This window comes from Calidris pugnax, unplaced genomic scaffold (genome assembly GCF_001431845.1).
Source record: "Calidris pugnax isolate Ruff unplaced genomic scaffold, ASM143184v1 scaffold11, whole genome shotgun sequence".
Taxonomy (NCBI): Eukaryota; Metazoa; Chordata; class Aves; order Charadriiformes; family Scolopacidae; genus Calidris; species Calidris pugnax.
Window position 1 is genome coordinate 8,688,656 of NW_015090803.1, and position 16,770 is coordinate 8,705,425.

The window sequence follows — 16,770 nt, forward strand, 5'->3', positions numbered from 1 at the left end:
GTTTTTTTTTTTTGGGTTGGGGGCCCTTGGGGGTTTTTTTTTTAAAAAAAAAACTTTTTTTTTTTTTTTTTTTTTTTCCCAGCACTGTCCTGAATATCTCAGGGTGTTTAAATCTGAAAAATGAAGTGTAAGGGGGGATGGAAATGTCCTCTTTTAAGCGCTAATACGCCAGCGGCAGCACTCCCAAGTTCCTGAGGGTGTGTGAAACAGGTGAAAGTATTTCCTTTATGGTCCCTGTTGCGATACCTGCCGTCTGCTTCCAGAGATACCCTTGCTGGCATTTTTCTGTTTGCTTTTGCTTCCTCCAACGGATCGAATGAGTCGAGTCTGTATTGTTGTTTTGGAGGAGGAGGAAGATGATTCTCCCACATTTATTTCCAAATTACCTCAGGAAAATGTATGTTTATGTCCGTCGCCCTCTGGAAACGTGCTGGTAAGGCATGTTGTTTGTTGGCATATTTCCTGCTTGTAATACCTCGCAAATACCAAGAGTGATTTTCCTAAGATTAACATGAGTATGCCTGATGTTGAAACAAGACAAGGTGGTAGAAACTGCCTATACTAAAGAGGGAAAAAGCTGAAACTTAGTTGTCGTATTAATATTTGCTAGGGCTCATTCTTTTTCATGTAATTTATTGATGGTGCAGCAATAACAGATCTCAACTCTTGTATAACAGCAGAGGATTTTTAGAGGGCTTGGTAAACTGTGTTTGAAGTAGCTGGTTTTTCCCTGCTCCACTTCTCATTCCTCAGCGGTACATTTATGCAGTACCACTTTAGAAACTGATGTAATCATTCTATTGCAATAATATGCTGTGTTTATTTTGAGAACGGATAGACTATATAGTGTACATCAAGCAAGAGCAGTTCTAAGCTAAAATAAAAAATAACATAATTCATAATCTTGATGTGGCTGTTAGATTCAAGTTACCACTTTCTGGAAATGATCAACACTGGGGACTGTGCTTTTATGATTAAAATATTGCTAGCATACCTCAGCAGCTTTTCTTACTTACTAAGAAATCCTGCTATATTTAGTAATAGATGTGTGTGAGTGTGAATTTGTTACCATACTTATCTGATGCACTTTGCTTTCCCACTCTATCTAAACAGGTGAAAAAACTTCTAGTAACTTTAGTCACTTGCTAATGTAAAAAGGGTTTGTTTGCTTATATAGAATTCGCAGCATGTAGCAACAACCCTAATTTTATTATGAAGAGTTCTCTTTTCAGCTGCTACAAGCTAGTCTTCTGGGCCTTTTGTTTTTCTTTTTTTTAAAATGTATTTCATTGACTTAGTATATGTTCCTGTGTTAGAGGCTTTTAAAACTGGGAACTTCTGCAATTCTAAATACTGGTGCTGATATCTTTATTTCACTGCCTGGGGTGTTTTATGTTGTCATCATCTTGTATTTGTGTTATTTATTAAAAAAAAAGTCAATCACTAAAAACTAAAATGAGGTTATATTCTAAGATGTGGTTTTTTTTCATTTCAGCCACCATTGGTTCAAGCTATATTTAATGGAGATCCTGACGAAGTTCGAGCACTGATATTTAAGAAAGAAGATGTTAATTTTCAGGTAAACCCAAACACAATTAGCTTTGAATACATTTTAGTTTTGTTTTAAGTTTCTGCTCCACTAATCACTTTAAAACTTTGCTAATTCATGAGCTGCACAATATATTGCTTTTATGTAATAGGAGAAGTAAAGCTTACATGTACACCTAATACTGGGAAGAATGAGGGTAGCTTTGTAGATTTGTGTTGATAGTAAAGGCCTGATTCTATATTCCTTTCAAATGTTAGTTCTGCAGTGCTTGGGTAACAAAAGTTTGTTTGTATAGTTGCATCGGACCTTTTAGAAAGTTAGACTGGTTAAGTGTAATGCTATGTAGACTTTTCATTCTCTTTAAATTAAATATAGCACATAGTATACATTAGACAATTATAAGAAAACAGTCTGGGGTTTCAGAAGGTAGGTTAAATAGTGGATTTTAAAAAGGGAAGCCTAATGATTATATTAGTAAGGAAAAATGAGAAATTGTGTTTGTGTGTCCTATTTGCTGTGCCATGAACTCAGACACTACAGATTTAAAAAATTGTACTGAAATGGAATTTGTTGGGTGAAATTCAAGATGGGAACAGCATGCAGTTACTGTATTTACTTTCTATTAGAATTCTAATACGTATGTTTGACACTATTCAAGCTAATACAGCATACACTCTTTATGTTGATTAGAAATGGTTTAGATAATTAAAGCAGACTGACATAAACTATTTAGGGCTTAACACTGTGGGAATGGGAATGCATGTAGCTGTTTGTCCTACAGATGCATCAGAACACAAGTGATGCTAAAAAGCAAAGGGTAACATCTAGATGCTACACAGTGGCCAGTGTATGACCATGATAATTGTTTACACTTTCTTCTTGGAAGATGTAAACCAAAACCAAACATTTAGTTTGGTATGTGTGTTTTGACATTTAAAAGCATTCTGCAGAATTTCTGTCTGACCAATGCCAGCTGAAGAATAAGGGAGCTCTCCCATTGTCTTGAGAGCTTGAGTAGGATCCCATGTAAGTAAACTTGCTCTCAAATCTAGAGTTTTGTTTGGGAAGGTTGGACTTCTTTTCCTCTCCTTTTTCAGTAGTTTTGCACATTCTTAAGCAAGATGGTATGATGGATTATATAATATCAAAAGACTTAATCTTCTGTTTAGTTATGAGAGCATTAGCTGTGTATCCTTCCAGTCACTTTGTGTGTACGCTCTGGTCATATGAACATTTTATTTTTAAAAGCTCATTAGTCTGTATTGATTCATTTGTATTCCTCCATGTGTAAGTCAGGTTTAGCGCTCCTAGCTATAGTGCCTGTAAACAAAGTTAGGATAGTATCTGTGCTTTTTTGGTTAGCTATTGTAAAAGCCTCTGCTAGATTTCAGTATGTATGTGGTAGTGGGTTGGTTTCGTTTTTTGTTCTATCTCAAATTTGTCAAAACAGTTGCCCATAAACATGAAGTCATCAGATGTGCTTAAAGAGGAAAGCATCTAATTGTTTATTGTCTTTGAAGAGGGTTACTTTAGACTTCCAGATAGTTAGACTGAGGAAAAACATTGTAGGCAGGATGTTCAAAATCTGGGGGGTTTTACATTTTACATCTTAATTTTTTAACTCCATTCTGTGGACATCTCCCTTTAACAGAACATGTGTGCATCTTAGGCTAGTAATGCCCAAGGTATATTTAGAATCCATCCAGAACAAATACGATGTTTTTTTTCGAAGCCACCTTCTTCAGCATAGGCAGAGGCTTATCACACATGACCACTCCTTCCTACCATGGCAGTCCTAGTCTTACTAGGGTATTTATTATTGCATTCCTGTGTATCCCTTAAAGCACTGTTTGTTTGGGCTAAACAAGCATATAAATTCTCCAATTGTTTGGCAGAGATGAAGTAAACTGCCCAGTGGATTTTTCATTGTGATTGTGTGTGTGTGTGTTTTGTTCTTTTCTTTGGGTTTTTCATTTGCTGTATGTACTTGGCTGGAGACAATATATTCCTGCACAGTATAGATCCAAAGTTGTCCCCTTAGTTACGTGTTATTAATTGGTGGGGACAGAAGGAGGGAAAAAGTGAAGAAAATGAAATGGTTATGTATATTTCCTAATAAAGAGAAGGATTGTGATAAACTGTTTTGACCGTTGTGGATTGTATTAGACCAGTGTATGTGTTGGATTTTTTTCCACTTTGCTATCCAAGTGCTTCAGTACAGTTGTTTGAATTCCAGAGTCATTCCCTCCAATGCCTCTGCAGAGCCCTTTCCCCCTCTCAAGAGCAACTAATTATTTTGCAGTTTGTATTCTAATAGTTGAGATTCCTTCCTTCCTCTCTTCCCCTGAGCATGGGTTGGACGCTGTAACTGGAGGCCTGGCAGGGTCCTGCAAATTAGGTTTGCCCAGAAGTGAACTGAAGATAAAGCCATTGTAGGTCTTTGTTGTGACAGTGACATTCATCTAGGAAAGTTGTTAGTGTCTTGATGAAATGTGGCTTGTGGTTTGTTGTTTTTCTTTTTCCCTTCTGTTATCATCCAGCTTTATTTACCTTTTTACTTCAGGAGTATGTTATCTTTAATCACAATTGGCTTAATACTCTTTTAAAACTAAGTGAGTCTGTGTGTTTGGCTTCCCAAAGCTAGGCTGTGATAACTGTTTGATACTACAGTAATATCTAGAGATTGAACCCAGGTTGGGCTGTATTAGAGCATTATTCCTAAAACAGATGATGTCTTCTACCACAGTGTTATATTAAGAAAGATTCTGAGATGGGTGGCCTTTTATAACATGGGTTGCTGCGTGTGACTGTAAGATGATGTGCTGATAGCAGACCGGCTTTTCCAGGACAAAGATTGTTCTCTGTTCATGCCACACCAGCCTCTTTGAGTCACAGGCTCAGTCTGGATTTAGAAAGTATGTATTGTACTCCACTCTGCAGTTGTAACCTTTTGTGAAGAAAGAGCAGATTTAATGTGTGTCCCTAGCTGCTTAAATCATGGTTCAGAAAGGCTTACCTTCTCTGCAAGTTGGAAGTGTGCAGCTTTTTTATAGATAGAACTGATTTATAGGAACTTTGAAGGTGAACTCTCTTGAGGCTCCAATTAATGGAAAAAAAGGGGAAGGGGTTTCTTCTCCCTCCCCTTCTCCAAGAAACCTCAGAAGTTGTAGCTGCTTGTTTCATGAAACAGGCTTAAATCACACACATCACATATGTCAAGCCTGATACAGTTTCTGTTATATGCATTTGCTCTTGCTGTGCCCTGTATGTGTATATATATGTTAAAAAACTAATGATTCCTCCTTGGTACCACCTTGAGCTTTTGAGACTTGGTAGTAAGGAAAATCTTGTGTTATAACTGACATATTTAATGTCTCTTTATTAGGTAATGGAGATCCTCAACATTTGTTGCTCTTGCCTGTTAGATTAGTATGGCTGGATTGAATGTTATGTACTTTTCAGCAGTTAATTTTAGTGAACTAAATTATTTCAGTGTTGCCTTTTATAAATCAGGATTTTTTTTGTTTTTTAAGATTTGGAAGTCTACTAGTGTTGCAAGCTGTGCCATTTCTGTTTGCAACCAAAACATTTATGATGTATGTTCAGTTTAAAAGATCATGAAAATGGAATATTTAGTCTCAGCTGTTTGTTAAGAATATAATTTTGTGAAACGAATGCCATCTTACTGTCAAAAATGATTTAAAGTTTGCAGATCTGACTATTGAAATGATTGTTCAAAATCAGAACAATTTTTCTTCCTCCTACACCTATTGGGATAGTATTTCTTGCCATGAAAAGTGATACTTCAAGTAACCCAATACACAGTTTTTATAACCCGATTGCACTTGATCTTAGCTGAGGGGATAAACATCTGACCCTCTCTGGAACTGGTGTCAGTGTGCCCCTTGCTCTTCTCACCCTAAAGCCAAATGGGTGATTTTTTTTGGAAAAATCCCAAATTCCCACAGATCTCTCCCAGTGTTATAAGGCGCTTGCTGCTGCTATTTAAAATAGTGGTATTAACATATGTGATAAGTGACATGTACATGAAACTCCTGTACCTTACTGTTCATTGTGCTTAGTGAGACTAAAATAGATTTAAACTATGAAGCATACTTTAAAGATGCCTTCTGTGTGAGTTGGTGGGTTTTTTCCAATACAAAATGTAAGATGGGAAAATGAAATGGCACATACTGTACAGAGGACTGCAGCAATTAGTTATATGCATGATTTCTATTCTGGACTTCGGGGCATCCAGCACAGCTCTTGATTGAATGTCTTGTCTCTAGAGTAGGTAACCAAAAAATAAAATAAAAACTCAGCTGTGCTACTGTTTCAGGAAGAAGGGAAAAGAAACCAAACCAAAACCATTGAACCAAACAGTCTTGTCTGCCCTCCCTACCCCCCACCTGTATTAGATAGCAATGAAGTGTTGCCCATAAATCCCAAGTTCTGTTCCTGGGACTGACAAGGGGTATGACCTGGTAGCACCAAAGTGCTAGGTACAAATAGGAGAACTAAGGGTATGGATGGGACTTTGGTATTTTGAGCAGTTGGGTGCTGTGTGGGTGACTGTGGCAGTACAGTTGTGGGCTCCCTTCCCAGTTCTGCCAAACGCAGATTTGCATACCTGCTTCTTTGTGTTATCCGCGTTACGTGACATCTTATTTGATTGCCTGCTTATTTTTAAATTTATCTTACTTTGCAGGTCATTGCATATACTGAAAAAGAAGCAAAATCAGTTTATTAGTCTAGTGACAAGTCCAGGACTTCTCATAGAGCATTGGGTCTGTGTATCAGGAGAATTAGGTTATTTGAGGGTCTCAAATATCCGAGTAATTTAGAAGTTTATAACAAAAATTAAAGCACAGTTTAAAACCCAAGGAAGATTCTTTGTGATTCTGGTATTGGGCAACAAAGTCCTAAAAGAAGTTAAATAGAAAAAATAGGTTGTAGATGTATGGTCTCCTGGCTTTCATCTTTATACTTCACCTCATTGGTTGAACTGTGGGGTAACTTTTTTTCCTACAGATTTGAGAGTGCAGTGTAGAACAGGAAAGTCTGAGGTACTTGGCTGAAATGTGGAACATTCTACAAAATTTAGTGGAGTTCAATGTTCTGATAATACATATAAATTCTGTACCTATTTCATACATTAAAATAATTTTTTATATGCTGTTATGTGAAAAACTGTAATTGCTCTCTGATGCAGCAGTTACATTGAAAAATCTTTTAATGTAAAGAAACTTACGTAAGTAAATATCATGGCCTTGCTTAAAAATAAATAAACAAAAAGCCATAATGTGTAATGAGGTAAAAATCATCTTTAGGAATTTTTTTACCTTTATGTTTGTTATCTTGCTCTAGTCAATTATTTTACTAATGACTAATGTGGATTAACTTTTTGTTTGTTTGCTTTTGATAAAAAGTGTGCATGCATGCAACTACAAATGTAAACTCACTTTAGCTTGATATATCTCTGCCTCTAAAATCATCTTTCTGCATTAGTTGGTATTACACCTTTTGTTATCAGTGCCTTTTCTAACTTGGGTCATGTTAGTGTAAGAATTAGCTGGTTGGGACAGCTGGAAGAAGTCACCCAGAGCAGGTTAATACATGGTGCTTTTCAGGTAGAAGTAGTGTTTCTGTGCTTTAGGGGGGGGTTGAGGGAGGCTGTTTCCCTGCCCCAGGAAATGGTTTTGAAAACAGTGGGGAAAACTTTGACTGTTTTATGCAGAAATTTGCATGGGCCTGATAAAAGCAGTGGGAAGGCAGGTATGTTCAAACTAAGCTCCTTTCCACTTCAGGATTACAGGGACCATTGATCAGGAAAAGGGTCTGTGATGTTTTGTAATGGTTTGTGATTTGCTCCACCTGAAGTATGCTTGCAGGGGAATCATTTTCCAGGCCAATTCTTCTACAGCACATCTTGTTACTAGATAAAATTGCTGTTACCAGACGAAGCTGGTGGCAATCAGAGCAAAGCTACAAAGTTTTGTATCTAAACTGGTGAGAATAAACAGTATTTAAAAGCTGGCATAACGCAGCAAAGGCTAAGCAGGAATTGTGCACAGGTTTTAACTTTCCAGGCTGTGTTTCTGTTTTCTGTTTGCCCCCGGCGTGCATCAGACCCAGGGTTGGTAACTGGTTCAGGTCAGGCTCCTGCAGGCAACGTAGACTATCTGCATGAAGGACTTGTTTTGTTGGGAGCTGGAGTTGGCAACAAAAACTTGCAGGAATGTATTTGGTGCTGTGAAGCAGCATCTTATTGTATTCGCTGGCAGGACAGACTGTGCAGGCAGTGCTCTTAACTTGTGGTTTGCTGAATTGAGGAAAGAATTAAAAAAAAAAACAGAAAATAGTAAAATATTCTGAAGAGTGCAATTTATTTATGTTTTAGTTCTTATCTTAATATGTCAGGGTATGAACGTATCCTTTCTTAGTTGTGGTCATTCCATCTGGCATATGTTTTTCTTTTTTAAAAGTATCAGTCTTTTGCTAATTTCCAGTTGCAGGTGAGCATTTAATAAAGAGACCCTGTAATTATTGTAATTTGCACTGTCTAAACTGAGAATATAAATAAGTAGTTGTAGTAATATCTTGGAGGAACACACAATTTAGACCTATTAAAAACAATCTTAAATTTAAGACCTTCTATCCAAAAATGTGGTATCTTGAGTTGCTAATCATAGCAAAGAAATAGTTAGTAAAAATTGTTATTTTGATGTATTAATAAAGTACATAGGAATATTTGCATGTTTTCCCCTGTTGAGAACACTTTTATTCTCAGAGAGATCTAGAATGAGGACAAATTGTAGTTTCACATCTTTTATAGTGTACTAGTTGTAGCTAGTGTGTTTCTCAAGATTTATAGCTTCAGATTTTATTAGATCTCTACGAAAAATAGTTTTAACACTGCTTGCCAATTTTCCAAATGATTTATCTATTTCAAATTCTGTTCAACTTTGAGGTGGCTTTTTTTCCCACTAGGCAGGTTTCTGCTTCGTTGAGCATTATTTGTAATGTGTTTTTCTGTCCAATTTAGAGTGTAGCAAATTTGAGGGTATAAAATTACAGGTATTTGTAAATATGAAAGACTTTTCAGTGTGATGAGAACATAAGATGAGTTATAACTTTGAGTTTAGCACTAGTTATTTTAATTCAGTTTCATCATTTGGATTAAGCACAGTGACTTGCTGTGAGTTTCCCTGCAAATAAGAACTGTCTGTTGAAAAGACACATATGTACATGAGTGTGCCTCTATATATATATGCATGCAAGTTATATGTGGAGTGTGTGTGTAATATATATTAAAATATTAGCTTATCTAATGCTAATGACGGTAAGCATGTAATGAGTAGACAGTGAGAACAGTCCTTTGAAATCACTGTAGGAGGTCATAGAGGAAATAAAAGTTCCTGTATAAACAAACACTAATAATGAGAATCCCTCCAGTTAATAACCAGCGCTGAGAAGCGCAGCCCTTGACTCTGTGCAGCCTCTCCTGCCAGGCAGCCTCTGCCTGGAACCAGCTTCAGGTGCTGGAGCAGAGGCTGAGAAATCTTGTATTTGGCAAAAGGGGAACAGTGGGACCTTGCAGAGAGCAGGTGAAGTTGGATTGGGCATAAATCATAAAACAAGTTGAGTATTCCTTCAGACACCTCCACTGCTAACTGTTTGTTGAAGAATTTATGTTACCATCTAATAAGAATTGAGAGAGTTTTTGTCATTGGATGGAGGCATTTTAAGTAGTTAATGGCTTTATTTAATTTGGTATGGTTTTCACTTTGCATGAGATATATGTAAATATATTTTTCATACATATGGGAGAGAAGAAAATACATATTTCACATAAAATAACCTCAGAGACTAATGGTAGCACTTCTCTTCTCCGTCCTGTTTGCCCTTGGACTTCTAATAAAATACAGCCGTAGAATGAGAGCAAGATGTTTCTTTCTCCTCAAGTATTTGCTTAGACATCTGTCCAATGTGCATGTCAATGTACTGGGTTGCTTTCTGCTTCTTTAGTACCAAGACTATCTTGGTACTAAAACTTTCTTCATTTTTCCACCACAAACAGGAACCCCCATTTCCTGTGTGACCAGCCTGGTAACTGATGAGTCATGAGACTCTTGCTTTATGAAATGTTCACTTCATTGAAATTTCCTTACGTCTAAAGAATAGTAGGAAAATTCTGTGAAGGATCCTATTTCTTGGGAGGGTGTTTGTGGTCCCATGCAGAGAGGAGCAGGTTCTGCCTGCTTGGAATTCACAGCCACCCATCAGGTTTAATGTGGTGCTGAAGCAGTTCGTATGCGAGAAGATTTAGGAGTTGGGTTTCAGAAGGACGTTGTGTGAATGGCACACGTAAGGTTTTTTTATTAACAGATACAAAGTTAGCTTATAAAACGTCTCACTAAACATGCTTGAGTTTAGTGAGGTTTTTTAAGAGAGTGGATACAGTTCAGCATTACCATATGGGAATGTCCAGGGGTTATTTTGGTAAAGAATTAAGTCAGTTCTTAAAACATTAATATTAATGTTACATATCTGAAGGGATAAGAAGAGTCTTTGCTGCAGGGAATGCAGGGAAGTTTTTCCTATAGGAAAGCTTCTTCCACTTCTAAAGGATCTGAAGGATGAATGATTCCAGAAACTGAGAACTTCGGAGACCTAATTCTTCAGTGTTGTGGAAGCTTGCAGTAGGTTGTATGTTGTAAAGAGTCTCCACCAGCTACTAAAGATTTAAATTCATAATATAGCAGTTATTTACTGTTGCTTAACTTTATTAAAGTTGTTGATTTCCTGTTCATTACTGTGGAATGTTTTCCAAGCTTGTCATCTGCAATGAATAATCAGATATCTTATTTCCTTTCTAGTGGTTTAGAAAGTGAATCATACTTTTCAGCTTCAATATAAAGCACATCCAAATGGTGTTGAGTTCCTCTTCGGGTGTAGAAACAGATTCAGAATGTTTTAAGTACAATTCTGTATAATTAGGCACTTTTATTTTTTGGAATTGAAACTCTTCTGAGAGTACCTCGCCAGTTCAAAGAGGAATAATTCCTTGCTTCGTGTTGCTAACACTGTATTTAGCCTGTGCAAATGAGATTTTCAGATGTATTGAGTTATCACTCTTATTAGAGAGATACAGACAAACCCTCAATAGAGTTACAAGATACTCTGGCTAACATCAGCAATTTGCTACTTGGCACAGTGGATTCTGTGATGGTAGCTCTGAAAAACTTAGCATTGCAAAAGGCAAGACTCTGAAAAGAATAGACTTAGGTGGCATGGTGCCACGGCATGGCATCTCTTGTACAGAGAATGAGAAATACTCGTTAGAGACTTAATATTAGTGTGCTGTGTTACTCAGGCTAATATATGCTCCTTCTCATCAGATCGAGTAAGCTCGCCTAGTACTAGGCTAATACAGTTACACTGTTTGCTAAACTGGACAAACAAGCTTGGACGTCTGCGCGGCAGTGTTTTTACCGTATTGGCTGTACACTGAATTTGTTTTACAGTAATTGGGGTTTTGACAGACAGGTTTTGTTTCGGTCATTGTTACTTCTTTAACATTGAAAAATTGGCATTGATGTAGAGAGCCATGAATAATTAGTCAAATTGAAATGCGTTTCAAGAACTTTGTGATTGAGTCTCCAGTGTGATTCAAAGTGATAATGATTTTGTAGATCGCGTCTGATTTTCTGTGTTACTTAAGACTGTAACCTTCAAAGCATAATTGAAGTTCTGCATTTCCTGCTGCTTTTACAAAACAAGCTAGAGGCAAGGTCTTGAATAGTTAGAGCTTAGTGGGGTTACTCCTGGCAGTTGCTGTGCCTGTCACGCAAGGGGCTGGTATTTGGGAACAGAACATCCCCACTGAAAGAGCAGAGAGAAGATAAAAGCACAGGAGACTTAATGTGCATTAAGCTCCAACATTGACACAGTCCTTAAAGAATGCATAGCTCGTAGTAGCAAGATAGAGTTTGAATTTACTGAGTATTTGCAGTAACTTTTGGGGGGAAAACTCTTTATGCATATGCAACATACATTTGAACAAGACAATTTTCTTCACTTGCCAGGTGGTTAAAGCTGTCTTACATATCTACTGTGGAATATCTAATGCATTATCAGTAAACACCATCATTTCCTTTGTACCATATGGCCCTTGTACACAGGTTCTACAAAAGGTAGATGCATCTTTAAGTTTCTTAAATCTACCCTAATAAAGGATGGATTATATTAAAAACTGGGGAAGTGTTTCTCATTTGTTTGCTCTATATTGTAGGGAGGGCTGTCCCATTAATGTCCAAGGAGGATGGCTCTCGTGGGCTGTTGGTTGGGTAGCTGTGGTGCCTGGAAAGCCTCGTACTGGTGTCCAGTCTGAGGACAAATGAGCTGGAAGTTCCTTTTGCAGTGAGGGATCTCTGAGTCCTTGCTCAAGAGTAGGTCCCAGAAATTCAGATACAATGTCTGTCTGGAATATGAAGTTTGAGGTGAATTTTCTCAGGCCTGTTGTATCAACCGGTACCTTTCCATCTCCAAAACCAGTGGAATTCTGTTCTCTCTTCAGTCTTTATCAAAGTCCTAATTTATTATCATCCTTCCCAATCAGTAATTTCATTTCAATTTTTATTTGCATGAAATACTAGGTATATGCATCTGGGTATATGTAATTATGGTAACATAAATAAATTAGATGATGCTGACTTACTGTCTCAAAGGAGTGCAAATGTCTGTCTTTAGTCACTGTTGGCTCTTCCTATAATAACAGTTATCTTCTAAGCTTGTCCCCTATCCACTTAGCCTAAGGAATAGTGCAAATGAAATGCTTTGATCTTAAGGTTACCAGCACTTTTGGAGGAGTTTTGCTCCTTGCTGGTAGAGGCTTTCTGTTGGGTTTCTTTAGTGAAAGGTTTGGGGACTGTGTTATCTGTTGCAGACACTTGGGTGGAGAGGGTTTTGACTCTCATCTTCATTCTTCATTCTGTGGGATTTTTGTTGTCAAACAATTTGTCTGTATTGGCATGAATTGTGTTGTGTGGTGCTTTGACTCAGGTGTTTAGAGTAGTGTGAGGGTATCTTAACAGTCGGACTTTGCGTATTGCGGCAAGATGACCTCACTTTATGAAGCTATTTAACTTAACACACACACAAGCAAAATGTTTTCACTGCTCCAAGAAGAGGTGCTCATATTAAACTCACAACCTGAAAAACACATCTTTTCCTGTCACCAAGACAATGCAGTTAGTGAGACAAGTACCTGATTTACAGCAGATGTGTACAAGGTTGTCATTTTGCTGTTCGCCTTTGCAATGAAAAAGGCAGAAACCCCAGCTTTTCTCAACAAAAGTGTCATTGGCCCGAACGTAATGTGGTGGATTTAAACTGGGATGGAGATGTGCATACCTTACCTAGTGTGGTGTGATCTTTCACTGGAGCAGAAACAGAGCCTGTATTGTACTGTTTTCTCTCTTGGCATGTTTTCTTATTTGTGTCCTCAAGTACTACGGAGAGATGATGGCACAGGATGAGGCAGTCACTGTCCCTCCTTCATCCTGCTCTGCTGGCACGGGCCGGGTTACGCAACGTGCTCCACATCCCTGTACTCTCATTATGGAAAATCCATCATTTTCACATCCTGCTGTACTTTTTTCAGAAATAGTTTGTTAGTTATCATTTTTCGTATCAGCAGCTGCATTCCGGTTAAAAGCTGGGGTTTTTTTTCCTGCCATATGTGCCAGGTAGATGTTTGCAAGTCATATACTTGGCATTTGGGAAGGGTAAAGCCAAGGGAAAGTATTTAATATGATATTACTGTATATGGTTTTTAAAATGTAGCATAGTTTTGAATGCTATAGTGGTAGGTGGATATTTTTTTATTTTAATGGTGGATTTTTTTGATGTCTTGTCACACCCAAATGATCTGGTATATTAACAAATATTCCCAGCCCTAAAAGTTGCTCTGTTTTAATTCCTGAGTTGAAGGAAGATACATCCAAAATGTCTCAGCTGCACTGTGAGATCAAGTTGCTCTTATCAAACAGTAGAGAGTAGCTCTTTGTTTCATGGATTGGGCAAGATTCAGTAGCTTTTATAAATGGGACCAAATTCTTGATGTCGGAACTTCCAGTGAAAGGGAGCAGCTCCCAAAACCTGCTCAGTTATTCAGGTCCTTATCCAATACCCAAATGGATGCTTGAGTTCACTTGCAAGGAATCCTAGCCTTTATACTTTGGGCAAAATAAATTCCTATGGACATTAAAGTTTGGGATTCGGTAAAATTTAAACCAGCAGATTTTCTCCCATTCCCTCCCTGTCAAGTTGTTCTACTGAGTGCCAATATTAAAGACCGGAGAGCCTTTTGGACAAGAGCACTTTGGCATCTGATGTTTGCTCATGTAACTTGAATTCTTGTTTATTTGTGCGATTATTCTTAAAGGTATTTCCAGGTGTTACTTAAAAACAGAAATACTAGAAAGATACAACTGAACTATCTTGTTTTTTAAAATGAGTTTTTAATAAGAGGTGATGGAATATAAGTGAATATTCCAGTATAGTACGGCACTATAATATACATGGTGCTTGATGGTTTTTCTGTGCCAGCTTAGTTTTAATGATTCCCACCAGATTGCTCCTGCTGTTCAGGCACTTTAGAAAGGAACCAAACTTTCATTGTGCTTCTGATTTATAAGGTTTTATTTTGTGTATGAATTGTGTGTAGTGGTTCAGTAAGGATAAAGTGTTTTATCAGTTTTAGATTTGTTATTTGAGTAGAATCAAATAATCATTAGCTGAGTGGGAAGTAAATTATTTTTCATGGATTTTAGTGGTGTCCTGTGAACTTGAACTTCAAATTCAATTGCAGAAATTCCATTTTAAAAATGCCCAGAGGCATTCGGTCAAATGAGGATGCTTTGGGGATTGCAGAGTATGTCCGGACAGCAAAGCCATGCAATGTGAATTCTTACCTGCCTCCTCCTTGGTGGGGTTTCCTATTTATCCCTGTGTCCGTGGAATGGTATGTGACAGGCAGTGTCATTCTGCTCTCCTCTAGGTAAAGATGAAACTCAAATATTTGACCTTCTATTTTCCTGTAAGACTTCAAGTACGTTCCAGGTTTCATGTCAGGGAAGAAACATGATTTCCTGGGGTGTTCCAGTAGCCAGAAAGGCAAGGGACAGCTGTTCTGTTAAGAAGTGCATTACAGTTGGTCACTGTTGTTATAGACTCTAAAACTGCAATTTAGAATGTGTCTGTGATACTTACTTTTTTCTCCTCTAAAACTCTCACCATGGCAGATAACTTGGTGATACTGTCACAGGGAATGAGGTTTCCTGATCAATGTTCATTCTGTTGTTCATTCATTTCTCATGGTAGAAATGGGGGTACAGCTTAAAAGTTTTTATAGCCAAATTTCTTAGCCTTTTATCACTGCTGTTAGAGATGAAAACGTAATAGATCAGATTGTCCTTTTCTGTAGTTTTTAATGCCACTCAGCATGGGTTCCTTCTTCTTTTGCCCATTTACCCAGACTCCAGGTAAATGTCTGTCCAGGTTCTGAAATATGCCCATGTGCAAATCCTGAACAGCTCTGTGCTTTGTGCATTTGCAGTTGCCGAGCGTTTGATTTCGGAAAATCAAATTTTGGAGAGGAGGGTTAGTGTCTCCTTTACAGTCATATAGCTAATAGTCTCTTCTTCTCACATCCTAAAAGTACTGTACTTGCCAGTTGCTTTGTGCGTTGGTGTAGCTACTCAAAAAATTACCTGGTCATGGGATATTATTAGTATTTTATTTAATTTTTTGGTGGTAATTCAGAAAATTGTGAGCTTGTGCTTCTCAGACACATTGATGCTTAGAGTGACCATTATATGTTTGTATAAACTCTTTGGTCTTTCCTAAAGTGGTGCTCTTGCGACTTTTTCCAGGTTGCATTGTAGTTCTTTTCTGACTTACCTTTTTTTTTTTATTTTTATTACCTCTTATTTTCTACTGTATATGTATCACTGCCGTCTAATGTTTTTGGGGTCTCCACAAGCTACTCTGACACTCACAAGTAAATGATTTAGTGGTGTAATCCACAGTGTGAGTTTTTATTGTTGTTACCCAGAATCAAGTCAAAGAGCACGCACTATTAAATTGGTACTGAAGATCTTAACTAGAAACAACACTGGGGTTTGGCTGATTACAGCTGAAGTGGCTGGCCCTTGCTGCTGAACACACTTCTTTTCTGCTGCAAGAAAAGGTCTCCGGAGTCAATGGTTGCCACTGTTGTGATGAGCTAGAGGGCAAAGGTTCCTCCTCAGTCTTTTGTGATTGCTTGGAAGTCTAGATTTGTTCAGTCCTAATAGGCGGCATGAAGAGGATATGTCCTGAAATATAATGTGCAGTGATAAAGTCCTATTAGTGAAAGTTGAGTACTGGGCTTTCAAAAAATGTTTCTTTCAAATGCAGTACAAGTGTTTATGCAAATAGTAGCATGAGCATTCGTTCAAGAAATTAATGGAGTCAACATGACAAATCTAGTAATTTCGACTAGGATGTACCTATCATCTGGCTTCAAAGGATACTTTGTGGTTAGCTGTGTAATATGGATTATTTTTGTGGTCAATGGCGTGCTTTCCTCCTGATTTTCAGCATGCAGAAGACCCTTATATCAGCTTGTTAGGCTTGTTCATTATATTGAAGCTGCATTTTAAAATGGTAATATGGTGAGAAAATAGAGGTCTGCTTCTAAAAATGTTAGCCAAAATTCATTAGAAATTTGTTAATTTTTTGACAATGTAAAGTTCTGAAAATTAAGTTTAGAAAAACGGAGGGAAATCCAAAGAAATAAGAGTTAATTGCACTTAAGGTAGGGATATGAAACTGATTTGTCACAGATCTCAAGTTTTGAAAGTGTGATACTTAATATTTTTCTTCTGCTTTCAGTTGACAACAATACAACTAATTTTCAAGTTCTAGTGAAGTTACATGTTTTTAAGAAGAATTATGTACTGAAACTAAAGTTTTGTGAAGTTTAAAGTTGGAAAGTAAAAGCCAAATACTTAAACATGTTATTTTTTGTGTGGAGGAACAAGAAAATTACTTAGAGTAGACAGTTATTCTGCTTTACAAAATGATAATTCTAAAAGTTATAGCAAAATCTGCAAATAAAACTCAGTGTTTTAGTGACTCTCAAGTGTATCACTGGAGCTTCACACTGGGAGGGA

General features: G+C 37.4%; 1 protein-coding gene across 1 annotated transcript in view; it reads left to right on the plus strand.

Moving 5' to 3' along the window:
- The first annotated feature begins 109 nt into the window (after positions 1-109).
- Positions 110-16,770, plus strand: part of ANKRD28 (ankyrin repeat domain 28) — a 72,266-nt gene continuing 55,605 nt past the window's right edge. The window contains exons 1-2 of the mRNA XM_014937708.1: positions 110-433; positions 1,496-1,579. Of these exons, the coding sequence (XP_014793194.1) occupies positions 317-433; positions 1,496-1,579 (201 nt within the window). The 5' untranslated portion in view covers positions 110-316. The remainder of the gene's footprint in view (positions 434-1,495; positions 1,580-16,770) is intronic.